General features: G+C 39.0%; 1 protein-coding gene across 1 annotated transcript in view; it reads right to left on the bottom strand.

Moving 5' to 3' along the window:
* LOC127444490 (WD repeat-containing protein 19-like) overlaps window positions 1–16,160 on the bottom strand; it is a 46,146-nt gene that overhangs the window by 25,085 nt on the left and 4,901 nt on the right. Inside the window, exons 4-17 of the mRNA XM_051703861.1 lie at window positions 12,563–12,672; window positions 12,092–12,183; window positions 11,606–11,671; window positions 11,264–11,389; window positions 10,629–10,744; window positions 10,053–10,168; window positions 9,882–9,962; window positions 9,091–9,203; window positions 5,324–5,497; window positions 4,829–4,899; window positions 4,550–4,722; window positions 2,186–2,300; window positions 2,001–2,107; window positions 1,773–1,895 (exon numbers count right to left, since the gene is read on the bottom strand). Coding sequence (XP_051559821.1) covers window positions 1,773–1,895; window positions 2,001–2,107; window positions 2,186–2,300; window positions 4,550–4,722; window positions 4,829–4,899; window positions 5,324–5,497; window positions 9,091–9,203; window positions 9,882–9,962; window positions 10,053–10,168; window positions 10,629–10,744; window positions 11,264–11,389; window positions 11,606–11,671; window positions 12,092–12,183; window positions 12,563–12,568 — 1,479 coding nt within the window. The 5' untranslated portion in view covers window positions 12,569–12,672. The remainder of the gene's footprint in view (window positions 1–1,772; window positions 1,896–2,000; window positions 2,108–2,185; window positions 2,301–4,549; window positions 4,723–4,828; window positions 4,900–5,323; window positions 5,498–9,090; window positions 9,204–9,881; window positions 9,963–10,052; window positions 10,169–10,628; window positions 10,745–11,263; window positions 11,390–11,605; window positions 11,672–12,091; window positions 12,184–12,562; window positions 12,673–16,160) is intronic.

Genomic DNA, 16,160 nt, shown 5'->3' with positions numbered 1-16,160 from the left:
CCCACTACAGTTTGCATACAGAGCTAACAGGTCTGTAGATGATGCAGTTATCATGGGTCTACACTTCATACTCCAGCACCTTGACAGCCCAGGGACCTACGTAAAGATCCTCTTTGTGGACTTTAACTCTGCGTTCAACACAATAATACCAGAGCTTCTACAAGCAAAGCTCTCTCAGCTGACTGTACCTGAGGCCACCTGCAGGTGGATAACAGATTTTCTTAACAATAGGAGGCAACAGGTGCGGCTTGGTAAGTTCACTACAGGCTCACTCACTATCAGCACTGGAGCACCACAAGAAGGTGTGCTGTCTCCACTTCTCTACTCTTTCTATACAAATGACTGCACCTCAACTGACACCCTAGTAAAGCTCCTAAAATGTGCAGATTACACAACACTGATGGGCCTCATAAGTGATAGCAACGATTCTGCTTATAGAAGGGAGGTAGAACACCTGGTGTCCTGGTGTAGTCTGGACAACTTGGAGCTGAATGCTTTAAAGACAGTAGAGATGGTCATAGACTTCAGAAGGTCCTCTGAACCTGCAGCCCCTCTCACTCTGATAGGCACAAATGTCATCACGGCTGAATCTTTCAAGTTTCATCACTCAGAAACTTAAATGGGAGGAAAACACTATCTCCATAGCCAAAAAAGCACAAAAACGGTTTTACTTCCTGAGACAGCTGAAGAAGTTTAACCTGCTACAGTCACTTATGGTCCAGTTCTACACTGCCATTATTGAACCCGTCCTCACATCATCCATAATAGTATGGTATGGGTCAGCCGCAGCTCACGATCTGCACAGACTCCAGTGCATTGTTCACTCAACAGAAAAAATTATTGTCTGTAATCTGCCCCCTCTCCAGAGTCTGTATAAGGCGTGATGCAAAAAGAGAGCTGATATGATCATCAATGATCCCTCACATCCTGCTCACCACATGTTCCAGCTCATGCCTTCCAGGAAGCGCTGGCGAGCCATCAGAACAAAAACAGCCAGACATAAAAACAGCTTCTTTCCCCGAGCAATGGCTCTCCTCAATAACTTAGTAACTCTTTAACTTATAACTGACCAGCACAATAATTGGACTGCTTGCAGTCCTCTCTGCTACCTCACTGATACCAGTTTAATTTATTGCTGCTTGACTCTATTTCTGATTTCTACATTGCACCATATATCCACACTAATACAGACCAGCATGTGCACTGCACTTTATTATAAAGTATGGTATTGTACTGTATTGTATATTTATGTATTACATATACTGTTCTTGTATAGTCTATCTGTACACTCTTGTATATTGTGTATTGTGTGTATATGTAATGTTTCACTTCTCCTTGGAGCAATATCACCAAAACAAATTCCTTGTAAGCATAACTTACTTGGCCAATAAAAAGAATTCTGATTATACTGGGCAGGGAGAAGAATTTCTAGCAAAAATGGACTTATATATTGATCTGTTTCTCAACCACACCTATCATATCACTTGTGAAGATATGGATTTAACCACTGGAGTTGTATGGATGACTTTTATGCTGCCTTTATGTGATTTTTGGAGCGTCCAAATTTTGACATCCGTTCACCTGCATTGCATGGACCAACAGAACTGAGATATTCTTCTAAAAATTATAATTTGTGTTCTGGTGAAGAAAGAAAGTCACAAACATCTAGGATAGCATGAGGGTGAGTAAATGATGGGAGAATTTTCATGTTTGGGTGAACTATCCCTTTAAGGTTAAAATGAAAATATGATGTATGCATGTGAATGACTCACATCAGTCCCATAATACAGAAACTCAGTGGTGAGAGCGTGACAGAGGATGCGGTATTTTTGATCAGGTTCTGGAAACAGTTTCGTCTGTCTGTCCTCCTGAACAACCTGCTCATCTCCGTCAATCTTTCATACACGCACACAACAATTAGAAAATGTCATTTAGAAAAATTCGAGAGCCATACATTCCAATTTGACAGCCATACTTCTTACAAATGATTTTCCTCTTACCACATGCAACTGGACTTTCCCCTCAAACAGGGCTGCAGCATAGTCACAGTTCAGACACATACTGGCCACTGTCCCTAAATACTCTGTGTCTTTTACACGCTCCACTCCTGAAACACACACACAAACATGCAATAGGCCGTTTTATTTGCAGAGGTCAACATATTGTTCGTCTCAATCTCACTCACCACTGTCTCCTGAGGCATAAAACCACGCCCTGTTGTTCATGCCCACAGCAACATGATACGGCCCCACAGCTATGAAACTAGGCTCCACCTCCACTGCAATGGCAACAGGGGACTCCTGAGAAAAAGAACATAAGTCCAGACATGATGCATTAATATAAATTGGATTGACACATTTTCTTAAGAAAATGTGAGTGGTGCTTGCCTGTGCTCGTCGCTACTTTGCGAGGGTGTTGTGGGTGGTTACTACAATGTTTCTAGGTGGTCGCTAGGGTGTGGTAGTTTCTAGGTGGTTCCTTACTGGCCCATCTCTAAAGAGCCCACCCCCTGTTCTCTATGATATTGCGGTGCCTAGATATGGCTCGTGTCCCTCCTTCAATGTAAAGGCCAATTTACACTTCTGCGTTGAACCTATGATGTAGGCTCCACATTGCATTTATAGTACACGGTCACGTGCAAGTAGTAAAAATCTTCATTTCTGAAATAATTCTACAATTCATCTATAAACGAAAGAAATGTCATTCGTTGATTCAAATGTATTTATTAAACTATTTTAAAATTAAAAACTAGTTCATTAAAGTATATTGTATTTAAGTACATATTACTTATTAGCCGATACATGTTGCCTGTCATGCAGATTGAAAATAAATCAGTCATATGCTGTATGCTTGCTCTTGAGTCACTTAATTAATAAATAAATATACTGCCATTCTTTAGTGCTCCGTGCTTAAAAAAACAAACAAAAAATTAATAAATAATTACTCATGGGGCCTGGGTAGCTCAGCGAGTATTGACGCTGACTACCACCCCTGGAGTCGCAAGTTCCAGCCAGGTCTCCTAAGCAACCAAATTGGCCCGGTTGCTAGGGAGGGTAGAGTCACATGGGGTAACCTCCTTGTGGTCACGATTAGGAGTTCTCGCTCTCAATGGGGCGCGTGGTAAGTTGTGCATGGATCGCGGAGAATTGCATGAGCCTCCACATGCTGTGAGTCTTCACGGTGTCATGCACAATGAGTCAGGTGATAAGATGCACAGATTGAATGTCTCAGAAGCGGAGGCAACAGAGACTTGTCCTCCGCCACCCGGATTGAGGTGAGTAACCGCGCCACCTACTAAGTAGTGGGAATTGGGCATTCCAAACTGGGAGAAAAGGGGATAAAATAAAAAATTAAAAAATAAAAAATTACTCGCTTGACCAACACAAAACGGGGTGTCGTTTTAAAGCTTAAAAGCCAGACTTTATAATGCAAAAAAGGCAATATAAACAACTCGTAAAAAATGCTTTTTAATCTGTTGACAAAGTAGAAGTGATCCGTTTTCATTACTTATGAAATATGATTATTTACCATACTGTCAAACATACTGTCAAAGTATCGTTTCACTCATATTCAAAATATACACCCACCGACCACTTTATTAGGTACACCTGTAAACCTACTTATTGATGCGATCATCTAATCAGCCAATAATGTGGCAGCAGTGTGATGCATAAAATCATGCAGATACAGGTCAGGAACTTCAGTTAATGTTCACATCAACCATCAGAATGGGAAAAAAACTGATCCTAGCTGATTTCCTGGGATTTTCACAAACAACAGTCTCTAGAATTTACTCAGAATGGTGCCAAAAACAAACAAAAAACATCCAGTGAACGGCAGTTCTGCGGACAGAAACACCTTGTTGATGTGAGAGGTCAACGGAGAATGGACAGACTGGTTCGAGCTGATAGAAAGGCAACGGTAACTCAGATAACCTCTCTGTACAATTGTAGTGTGCAGAATAGCATCTCAGAATGCACAACATGTCGAACCCTGAGTCGGAATTGCTACAACAACAGAAGACAACGTCGGTTTCCACTTCTGTCAGCCAATAACAGAAAGCTGAGGCTGCAGTGGGCCTACCATCTGTGTACCTCAGAAGAAATCGAGATTCATCAGACCAGGCGATGTTTTTCCAGTCATTAACTGTCCAGTTTTGGTGAGCCTGTGCCCACTGCAGCGTCAACTTTCTCTTCGCAGAACTGCTGCTCACTGGATGCTTTTTGTTTTTGGCACCATTCTAAGTTACCACTGTTGTTAGGAGTTGCCTAAGATGTAGGTTCAATGCAGAAGTATAAATCGGTCTTAAGTCAGAGGGACTGTTTTCACCCGTTTTATCATCCGCCATGTATTATTACTGACCATACCGCAAACAATGTGGGGCGAGTTTTGAAAAACCCTAAACCCAAGTATGATGAGCTATTGTAATAGTGATGCTTGTCTTAGCAAGCACCACTAATCAGGTACAACCTACCCAGAGGCTTTAAGAGTAAGTGCCCAAGTGTTTCGCCTTTTTGTAAGTGCATATTTCTTTGTGTTGTCTCCTCACCCCCTCCACCTGGTTGGCGACTGTAACCTCCAGCAGGGATGTAAGATAGGCGATTCTAGTTCCACTGCTGTCTCCTAATATGGGCAACTTGGTAAGAAAAACGTGCAAAGTGCCCTGCTGAGAGGACACAGCTAACAGCTGCCCGTCATCAGTCCAACACATCTGATCAAGACCTGAGAGGGACACGCACACTGAGTGTTGGCCGAATATGCACACTACAGGGAGAATATTTTTCACACTTATAACATGCATCAATACACATCATTAATGGCATAATACCTTTAGTCTCCTCGTCCAGAGTGACTATAGCATACATCTCCTTCAGATCAGTCAGGTCATGTATCTTAATACTGACAGAGATATACAGTACAGTCATGTTATCTCACATGTTCTTATACAGACACTGCACTACTTGATAAAGAAAACTGTTCTAAGCATTTCATGCTTGATATAGTGTAGGTTACTGTATAGAACCATAATATAACTGCATTAAAAGTTCACCCAAGTTTGCCCAGAAATGAAAATTCAGTCATACTTTAATCACCCTCATGCCATTCAAAACCCATATGACTTTTTTTCTTTATGCAGAACACAAAAAGAAAATAATGAATATTGCAGTCTGTCTGATGAGGGTGAGTAAATTATGACTAGTTGACTTCAGACAACCCACCAAATAGTGGATTAAGAAAATATGTCATTTTGCACATCCCTAGTTACTATGAAATTCAAGCAAACATCTAATGCAATGGCATGTGCATGCTATCGAACACTTACCAGTTGTCCCCGCAGGATGCAGCCTTGTTTAGGGACTGTGAGATGGCGATGCTAGTCAGGCTGTCTTTGTGATTGTGGGCTTGAAATAGCTCTTGTCCAATCTCACGGATATGTGTGGAAATGACCACAAAGTAACCATGGGAAAATCCAATCATTATATACCCGTCCCCATACCTATAGACATAAAGGGCCAAATCTGTTCAGTACATGAAACACAAACTGGAATTGATCTATTTAAATGGAAGTTAATGTTTATGTGGCTGCCAGGAAGCTAGTTATTTACTATTTAGAGCAACCTTTTCATCACAGTGACACTAAATTGATTGCATATTCAGTCCTCCACACTGCAGTTAAATGTCTTGCTCAAGAGCACAATGATGCACAACTGGTGCAATTGGCCAGTTTTTGTGCTTACTCCTGTTTGGGACCGAACCAGCAACCTTTATGGTAGCAGCCCACATTATGAACAGTTAACATGTCAACTCCATATGCAAGTACATCTGTGTGTGTGTGTGTGTGTGTGTGTTAGAGGTAGGCTGATATATCAGTTTTACAGATTTTGGAACTATTGGTTATCAGCAAAAATATGCCGACAGTCAATATATACTGTATATATTTTTGTTCCTCTGTGGTCAGTGGATGATTCTACACTTAGAACTATTTAGTTCTACAGTATAACAGTGGCCTCAAAAGGTAAAATAAAAACAATCATTGACATCTTGTGGGGATTTGCTGTATCTAAATCTTTCATAATTGACTAAATGTATCCATATTTTTATCCTCACTTCAATGCATATTTTGTTAATTTGATTAGACAATAAATTATTATAAATTGAAGAGAGAGCATGCAAAGAAATAAACTATATGGAATTGTGCCCCATCAGCACATACATTGTGTCTACAACTTCATATCTAATAGTAATATTAAACCTTTTGCCTCATTAAACCTCATCTGTATACAGTATATATATATATATATATATATATATATATATATATATATATATATATATATATATATATACACTGGCAGCCAAAAGATTGGAATAATGTACAGATTTTGCTGTTTCGGAAGGAAATTGGTACTTTAATTCACCAAAATGGCATTCAACTGATCACAATGTATAGTCAGGACATTACTGATGTAAAAAAACAGCACCATCACTCTTTGAAAAAAGTCATTTTTGATCAAATCTAGACAGCAGCCATCACTCCAACACCTTATCCTTGAGTAATCATGCTAAATTGCTACTAGAAAATCACTTGCCATAATATCAAACACAGTTGAAAGCTATTTGGTTCATTAAATGAAGCTTAACATTGTCTTTGTGTTTGTTTTTGAGTTGCCACAGTATGCAATAGACTGGCATGTCTTAAGGTCAATATTAGGTCAAAAATGGCAAAAAAAGAAACAGCTTTCTCTAGAAACTCATCAGTCAATCATTGTTTTGAGGAATGAAGGCTATACAATGCTTGAAATTGCCAAAAAACTGAAGATTTCATACAAAGGTGTACACTACAGTCTTCAAAGTCAAAGGACAACTGGCTCTAACAAGGACAGAAAGAGATGTGGAAGACCAGATGTACAACTAAACAAGAGGATAAGTACATTAGAGTCTCTAGTTTGAGAAGTAGACGCCTCACATGTGCTCAGCTGACAGCTTCATTGAATTCTACCTGCTCAACACCAGTTTCATGTACAACAGTAAAGAGAAGACTCAGGGGTGCAGGCCTTATGGGAAGAATTGCAAAGAAAAAGCCACTTTTGAAACAGAAAAACAAAAAGAAAAGGTTAGAGTGGGCAAAGAAACACAGACATTGGACAACAGATAATTGGAAAAGAGTGTTCTGGATCTTAACCCCATTGAGCTTTTGTGGGATCAGCTAGACTGTAAGGTGCGTGAGAAGTGCCCGACAAGACAGCCACATCTATGGCAAGTGCTACAGGAAGTGTGGGGTGAAATGTCACCTGAGTATCTGGACAAACTGACAGCTAGAATGCCAAGGATCTGCAAAGCTGTCATCGCTGCACGTGGAGGATTTTTTGATGAGAACTCTTTGAAGTAGTTTCTGAGCATTTTTTTCAAATTGCAATAGTAATTTTTCATGTTATTAATGTCCTGACTATACACTGTGATAAGTTGAATGCCACTTTGGTGAATAAAAGTACCAATTTCTTTCCATAAAAGCAAAATATGTACATTATTCTAAACTTTTGGCCGCCAGTGTATATATATGGTGTACACATGCACACACACACACACACACACAGATATATATAGTTTCATACATACACATAACCCTTCGTCTGGTGAATATATAGGCTATAAAAAGGTTAATTTGGTAAATACTTACATATAGAGCATTGTAACGGAGCTAAGTCTCTATAATTTCAAAATAAGAGTTTCCGGTGAATTTTGGGCTTGTTTATAATTTAACCTCCTGAGACCCAAGCGTGACTGCTGTGTGCATTTTCCATTCCCTTTTTTGGTTTGTAACTAGTAGCCCCTAAGAAATATATTAAAAAAAATAATAAAAAAAAAAAAATATATATATATATATATATATATATTTTTAGACCAAATAGTTTTCCTAAAAATTGATGTCCACATACAGTATGTAGACAGTGGGACTAAGTTGGGAAATTTTAAATAATACCAAGCTATAGAAAGTGAGATTTTTCTCCAGGAGTGTTGGTTGTTCATGTTTTTGAGACGTTACAGATTTACATCAGAAATTAGCATAAATAATTTTGCAGCAGCATCCCATCATTGCCAACCATGTTAAAATAAAGTTTTGCAAGAAAAATTCTAAATCTATGTACTGTTATCAGTATCCCATATCTGCCAAACATGTTGAGTGGTCCAAACATCATCTGCAGCCTGAAACTGAACATTTGACCGGATATTAGGAGTGAATGTACTTGGAAATGCTGCATATGAAAGCACCCTTGCTCCCTAATTAGGGAATGACTCCAGTGTGCTGTCTGTTTGCACTGGTCTCAGAACAGTTTGAAATGCACCTTATTTTCATCCTAACTCTGTATACAGCCTCTGAAAGCAACATTTTCCAGCTTTTGGTTGCATCCATTGATTCTTAATGTGATAATACACAGTGAATGTAGGATATGTTAAGGAAAATGAGCCAATAGTCCACATACGTGGTCAGTGTGCCGTTTCACGATAAATCATAGACATTTTTAAAATGGCATATTGGATGAAGCTAGAGACTACTCTTTTGACTCAAACAGGTTTTAATGTAAAAACTCTTACCACACTTGCCGTTTCTCTCAAAGACAAACTCAAATGAGATCGGTGCTATGTTGTTTTGTCACATGACTGTGCGTTGAAAGTTTAACCCTTTAATGACAGCGTAGAGTCTCCTGAACTGAGATCAGTCAGTTTAAATTAAATTAAATTATGCATAGCCTATAGCGAAGCCAAAACGTAATGTCCACGCATGCGGACGTGGGGTCTCAGAAGGTTAAAGTCCTGCGTTATGTACCAGATCTTCTTTTTTTCTGGTTATTATTGGAAGTTTGGTTGCACAATAAACTTCATTTGGTTTTTATTCCTTTTAGACTCTTGTTGCCACTATGTCTGTGCCCGTTATAGTAAGGAAAGACTAAGAATTGTTTTTTACATTCTATAAACCGATTTTAAAACCATTAGCCAATTCATTTGTTATCTTCCTTTTCCACCACCTGAGTTATTGGTATCAGCAAAATCCACTATCGGCCGACCTCATGTGTATATTTGTGTGTGTACCAGCGGTAGGAGATGATGTTGCCGTAGCGCTGCTGGAAGGCCAGTTCAATAGGGTTATCAGGATCATTCAGGTTAAATAGGAACAGGGTCTTCTTCCCCAAAGCCACACTCACCTGCAAGTTAAAGGGCATTTAGTCAAATGGTTATTCTTGTAGGATTGCCCAAGATGCATCAGTGCAAGATTACTTAAGCTTGTTGCACAGTGCACTCACATAAAGACACATCTAATGAATTATAGTCTCATGTTCTCATTCTCATCAAGATCTGAAGTGAATAAACCAAGCAATAAATGCATGAATTAATTTCTAATGTATCAGTGCCCTTTTCTTGCTGTCTGAATTTCTTCATTTTCTCTCCACTTCTCGTTACATCTGAAGCATTTACAGAGGCATCAAACGAGACTCATCTAATCAGAACTGAAAGTCTGAGCTATTCGTTCTATAACATTAGTTTCTGTTTTTGCACTGATGCCAGAATTATTATTCATTTGTTATTAATTTTAGTTTCTGGTTTGCATTCAAAATAAAAAGAGAAATTAATTAAATTTTATTAGCCACTTCTTTTAATCCAGTATTTAATTCACTGGATTATCCCAAAATAGGCATTACCTCATTGTTATTTAATGCAGATTTTTTTTTTGTTGAATTTCCAACAAAAACAAATATATTTTTACTGTATATATACCGTTAGCATGATGCAAAATTACTCATAATATGATCTAAGATTTTTGTCAAACCTACCTTAAGTATGACCATTAGTAATAACTACGTTTAACGAGCTTGTTAACATACAGTGCTTTCGCCTGGAGATGATCTCTCATCTGTTTTCATCACTGAGAACTGAACATCTGCAGGGTCTGCCCTCACGGAAGTCTAAGGGACAGAGATTAATAACATTAAAAACTGTGCTTGCTATTGATGGGAGCTTCTAAATCCCTCTCTTTCTGACACACCCACACATACCTGTCGAACAGTGTCTCCCTCATGGTTGCTGATGGTTATGCTGCGGTCTTCACTGCCCAAAGCCAGGAGGTTCTGAGAGCTCCAACAGCCACATGTGATTTTCTTTGTATGCTTACCTACACATTAGCATGCAAGATGTGTTGTACTTATTCACACAGCATTCCGTTCAAATCAGGACTTTTAACAATACATAAGCTGCTTTTCCACCATCGGGACGAATCATGCAGTTCTGTACCGATCCGGCCTTAATGGTATAGTTAGGGTTTCTTTTTCCACTGTGTTGCTGCAAAATCAGAATTAGAATGGACTGGCTGAGCAAGTAACCAATTGAGAGTCGCCACATCGCTGTAGGCATTTCACCAGAACTCTGTCCTGCATTAGAATGGCTAACCGTGGTGACAAATGCGGGCCGGGAACGGTTTGAAATGGTATCATGCCAAACCATGCTCAAGTGGAAATGTTACTGGAACTGCTACTCATCAGGCTCAGAACGGTTCGGCCCGATGGTGGAACAGCGCTTATATTGTTCCAAAACATTCATCGCACTAAGCCGATATAGGAGCAATAAGGCTTTACCCAGAACAGGAATTTTGCGTGAGGTTTGCTGGTTGTAGATGAGAAGGTTTCCTTTAGATGTGCCAACGGCCAACAGTGGCCCATTTTTGGACCAGAGCAGGAAGGACATCTGATCTCTGTGGTGACCACAAAATACAGCAACCAAAAAGAGGCATCACCTTAACAACAAGATGTATACAAGAGTTTATACTCAAAAACATGTGTTCTTCGGGGTCTGGGTAGCTCAGCTAGTATTGACGCTGACTACCACCTCTGGAGTCATGAGTTCAAATCCAGGGTGTGCTGAGTGACTCCAGCCAGGTCTCCTAAGCAACCAAATTGGCCAGGTTGCTAGGGAGGGTAAAGTCACATGGGGTAACCTCCTCGTGGTCGCAATTAGTGGTTCTCGCTCTCAATGGGGCATGTGGTAAATTGTGCGTGGATCGCGGAGAATAGCATGAGCCTCCACATGCGGAGTCTCCACGGTGTCATGCACAGCGAGCCACGTGATAAGAGGTGTAGATTGACGGTCTCAGAAGCGGAGGCAACTAAGACTTGTCCTACTAAGGTCCTACTAAGTAGTGGGAATTGGGCATTCCAAATTGGGAGGAAATAAAAACATTTAAAAACGCGTTCTCTATGTCTCAAACACATACCTCATCCCACTGTCCAGCTGTGAAGTTTTGTTGACATTGGCATCCCACAAGTAAACGGAACTGGACTTTTCAGCGATGACAGCCAAGATATCACCATCTTTATCCCAGTCCAGAGATACACAACCCCTGCACACACACAAAACAGTATGAGCTACAACAGAAAGAGAACATCGGTGCCTGTAATCTGTAAGCATATATCATTTAGATTAATATTACATTTATATTACAAGCAAAATTAACAAAAAACTTCACTGTCTGTATTTATGACAGTGAGTCTCAGGTAGACTTCACGACAACTTTGCCCTGATATAAATGGCTGCAAATGCCTGTAAGCTCACTTACCCAGGGAGATTTACTTCATTCACCTTCTGTCCATGTCGATCAAAGATTTTTACAAAATTGTCAGGGCTGTGAATTGGATGTTTAAAATATGAGATAAATAACTGTTCCCTCATACTTTACGTAACAAGATTATGAACACTTCATGCAGGGGTGCAGCAATCATTTCAAAAGTGAGGGGGACAGAATGATTAGTGCAAGATGAACATAAATATTTAAGAGATATATTTTTAGGGCTCTCAGTCGATTAAACATTTTAATTGAATTAATTACACGAATGACCAGTTAATTTTAACTTTTGCATTTACACATTTAGATATTTGCTGTATGAAAGACACAGCGTAAACACATCTGCCCTGTTAAAAAGTGTTGGGGGACAAACTTTGGCTTTATTGAATTTGAGGGGGACATGAACCCCACATCCCCCTAGTATTCTACGCCCATGATTTCATGGCTAATAAACCAGAAAGCAAACAGTCACTCACTCACCCTGCAACTGCAAGATAGTTGCCAACTGTTTTCTGCCATTTGTATTGCAAACATGATCCCGACCAGGACTTTTCTGACAGCGTAAAAACACGCTGAAAAAATAGACAAAACAAGAAATCAATCGCAGCCATAATATATAAGGATAAAATAAACAAATATAGCATGGCAACGGTCCTTTCCCTTACTTGTACATTTGTATTGTTAGCAGACGTTTTTTATGAACTCGACAAGGTAATTTGTATAAATATATTGCTGTTGTATATTCAATTTTATTTGCGTGCATTTATTTTCAGAGCCAAAAGGCATTGTTATGAAGCTAACTAGCCATCGTGCTAATACTGAGTGTGATGCTTTTAAGAAACTAGCTGATAGTTTTAATTCCCGAGTGCACATATGCACTTCAAATAGCGGTATTCCTTTCAAATGAAACTGGACATTCAGTCATTTTATAAAAATAAAAAAAATACCTGCCTTCATTTTTACTTGTAGAAAGCTTAGGAACGTTCCACTGCGACGCGTCTTGATCTCCCTTAGCAACCTCGTAGCAAACAGCCAATCAGTGTTCAGCAAAGAGGTCACGCCTTAAAGGAAAAGTTCACCCAAAAATGAAAATCCTCTCATTATTTACTCAACATGATTTCTTTCTTCTGCAGAACACAAATGAAGATTTTTAGAAGAATATCTCAGCTCTGTAGATCCATACAATGCAAATGAATGGTGACCAAAACCTTGAAGCTCCAAAAAGCACATAAAGGCAATTTAATCCATGTCCATAGTGCTTGACGCATCCCAGAGCAGTTTCTACCAAGGGAGCCTACAATGTAAGCAACAAAATGCACAACACAGCGGTCCCATAGATGTTCTATGGGCGCTACACTGGCAAGGAGAGTGCCAGTGCCAAGGCGGTCTTGCACCCAGCCAACATGTGCTGCAGATTTGTTCTTGGGGCCTTGCAGAGGGGACAACTCCACTCTTTACCATACCACAGAGACAAACTTCCAGGGCTTGGAAGACTGTCATAGGTGGATCTTATTAGAAAACTTAGCCTGGCCTGAGGTATCTTCCACAGTTCAGCCCATACTAAAACTCTATTAGATGTACCCTCCCATACTGTCCAGCACCCTTGCTGCAGCTGGCTGACTGCTTGAATCATATACCCTTCCTCTTCCATCTTAGTTCTCTTCTGTCTAGACTAACTAGCATCGCTTTAATTATTCAATTATTTTATTTTATTTAGTTGTTTTAATAACAGTTCTGCTTTTCAGTCAAAACCCGGCAGCATCTATATTTGGCAGTTTGGGAGAGAGAGAGCCACATGCAGTTGCCGTGTGTGCGTTTGTGTTTTGTCTTTATGTTTTAATTTTTACATTTAATATTACTTTGATGGTTCGTCTGATTCCCACCTCCTCCTTGCCCATTTTAAACCTTGTTTCATTGGTGCCGAAACCCGGGAAAGAGGAGGGATGTGCTATCGTGGAGTCCTCGCCACTACCAGCCGACCGAGGAGCAGTCGTGGCCATCCGCCCAGGTCGGGGAGTGGCAGAGGGCTGGGCGACAGCGAATCTGGGTGCCGGCAAACCAAGTATTTCCTCTCTCTCCTCTCTCTCTCTCACTGCTGCCCAATTTTGATCCTTCCCTCTCCTTGTCCCCCTCCCCAGCTCTAAAGAGGGGGCTGCTTTTCTTTATTATTTGGTCCAAGTCATCAAACTTTTTTTATTTTTTATTAAATTTTAGTTTTATAATGAAATAAATTAATATGGTGGCACAATTATATTTTTGTCTACAAAACTAATTTCAAACATTTAAGCATACGCCTTCAGATCAAAAGATTTTTAAGATCATGAGAAACATTTCAGTCAAGTGATTCAAAACTTTTGACCGGAAGTGTAGTTGTCTAAAAGGTCTTCAGCATGTCACAGAAGGCTTCATCCACACTGTGCATTAAGGTAAAGAAATGTGTGACAGCAGTTTCCTTCAGAATCAAAGCACATGCTTTTTATATCTACAAAGAGAAAAGCCAAATTTTTTGGGCAGCAGGAAGTGGTGTCATTCTGACTATTTAGACTGGTTTCATGAAAAAAAAAAACTGTACAAAATTAACCAGTTATTAACCAGTTACCAGCATCTACAAATAATATTTTCACTCCGGAACAATTGAAAGAGACTTTGTTCACATTTACGGTTACGTTCAGCAAAATTTTAGCTTGCTTTCAGTTTTCGATTCTTGGAATATTTTCAGTCCCTGGTGGTTGTTACACATATTTTATAGAAGTTTCTCTCTATTTCAGTCCTTTGCTCACTGTATACATTTGGATGACTACCTTAAATTGACTAAAACAGAAAAAACACAAAAACACTTAAAAACATTAAAACATTCTGAATATTAACATTTCTGGTTGGTTAGATACTTGTAAGCCAAAGATTATAAGAACAGCAAAAGATCTGGAAAGTTATTAAGTTGTAATTGTTTTCACATTCAAAGGCAAATGATCTTATTACCCTACTATCCCTTATTGAACAATGTCCGCAGAATCAAAACCTATTTTTTGCAAGATGAATTAAAGTGGATATGTGACCTCAATGGCAGAGGTCTCCGGTTTTGTAGTCAGTGTTCTGAAGAGGCTTGATGAAATAAATATTAAACTGACAGGGACGTACTTTATTTGACCCTGTTATGAATCATGGTCTCTACTTGAGAGGCTTGACAGAGAATTCAATTTAATGCGAATAGATCTGAAGTGACTTCAAAAGAGGAAGATGAAAGAATTGATTGGCCAGCATGACACAGTTAATGTCACTGGTCAAAGAGGACCCAACATCACCATGTGTTGTGCTGTCTTGGGGCCATACAATATAGCAAGCCTGTTCTTCATTTTTATTTTATTTTTTACAGATAAATTACACATCTTCTTTCCAGAGGAAGAGCAGGACCAAGCTGAACAAAGATTTTCTTGTGGTTTAGGACTTTGTCCATTTCCATTATCCAGATATGGGGGAAAAAAGCCAAAATCTTCATGGCAAAGTAACTCTTGGAGAGATATTTAGGCATATTGGCACAAATGGATCCCATAGCTTAAGAAAACTGGCCAGAGAGAAATTAGAGGCATCAATAAAACACAAGGAAAAAGAGCCTCCATTGTGGAACATTAATGACAAACCGTCTATTGTTGAATGTGTAATGAAATAAATAGCTTGTCTATAGTTTTGTTCCATTTATTTTAAATAAATGTATTAACAGAAAAGAATACATTGCTTCATTATGTAATGAAATTGAACTGTTCTGCAAAATTACGAGCCTGTTTAATTGGCTGTGTTGAATGGTTTTTTAGCATTGATCAAAGTAGAGAAATGTATACAATCATTAAAGAAAAACTGTTATAAAATTGTGTTAATTATTTCTAGTTACCTCAGAGCTCAAGCACGGTCTCAAGTCCTTTAAGTGGCTTTCGCACTTAAAATTGTCAATGTTCATACACTAGTAGTAGCCAGAACCTTGGATTACTTTCTTGTCACCAAAGTTTCCACCAGTTTACTATTTTCAATTGAGAGAAGGTGTTGATTTGAACTTTTTAATAAGCAAACCTCTAAACCTTGTTTGGTTTATTCATACAGTATGCGTTTAATCATTATCAAACATTATAGGGAGCTTTACAGCAGAACACTGTTGTGTGCCAATGTGTTATGCATCTGCCCCGTATAATACAGCCTTTAGTCTTAGACATTACCTTCTGATACATTCATATGACTGCATGAGGAACTTCTAAATACCTAAAAGACATCTTTATATTACATTGTTTTGCGTTGCTTTATTAACACCTATTTTGCAAATAGTTGTGTTGATAAGTAGGTTTCGAGTGCATTTCAAAGTGCTTTTGTTGAGTTCAGCGTGTTGCACGCAGACAGCCCCACGTACACTGTAAACACTAATAGTAATCTCAAATTATAAAAAATAGTTTACTCAACTAAATCTTACATTTTTACTATTCTTACTAGTTTAAATTAAATTACAGTTACTCTCTAAATCCTAAAATTGTCATTAATAAAAACATTTAAGTGGTCCTATTTAAAC

This window comes from Myxocyprinus asiaticus, chromosome 8 (assembly GCF_019703515.2).
Source record: "Myxocyprinus asiaticus isolate MX2 ecotype Aquarium Trade chromosome 8, UBuf_Myxa_2, whole genome shotgun sequence".
Taxonomy (NCBI): Eukaryota; Metazoa; Chordata; class Actinopteri; order Cypriniformes; family Catostomidae; genus Myxocyprinus; species Myxocyprinus asiaticus.
The sequence above is the reverse complement of the archived record's forward strand: the minus strand, read 5'-3'. Positions and strand labels throughout refer to the sequence as shown.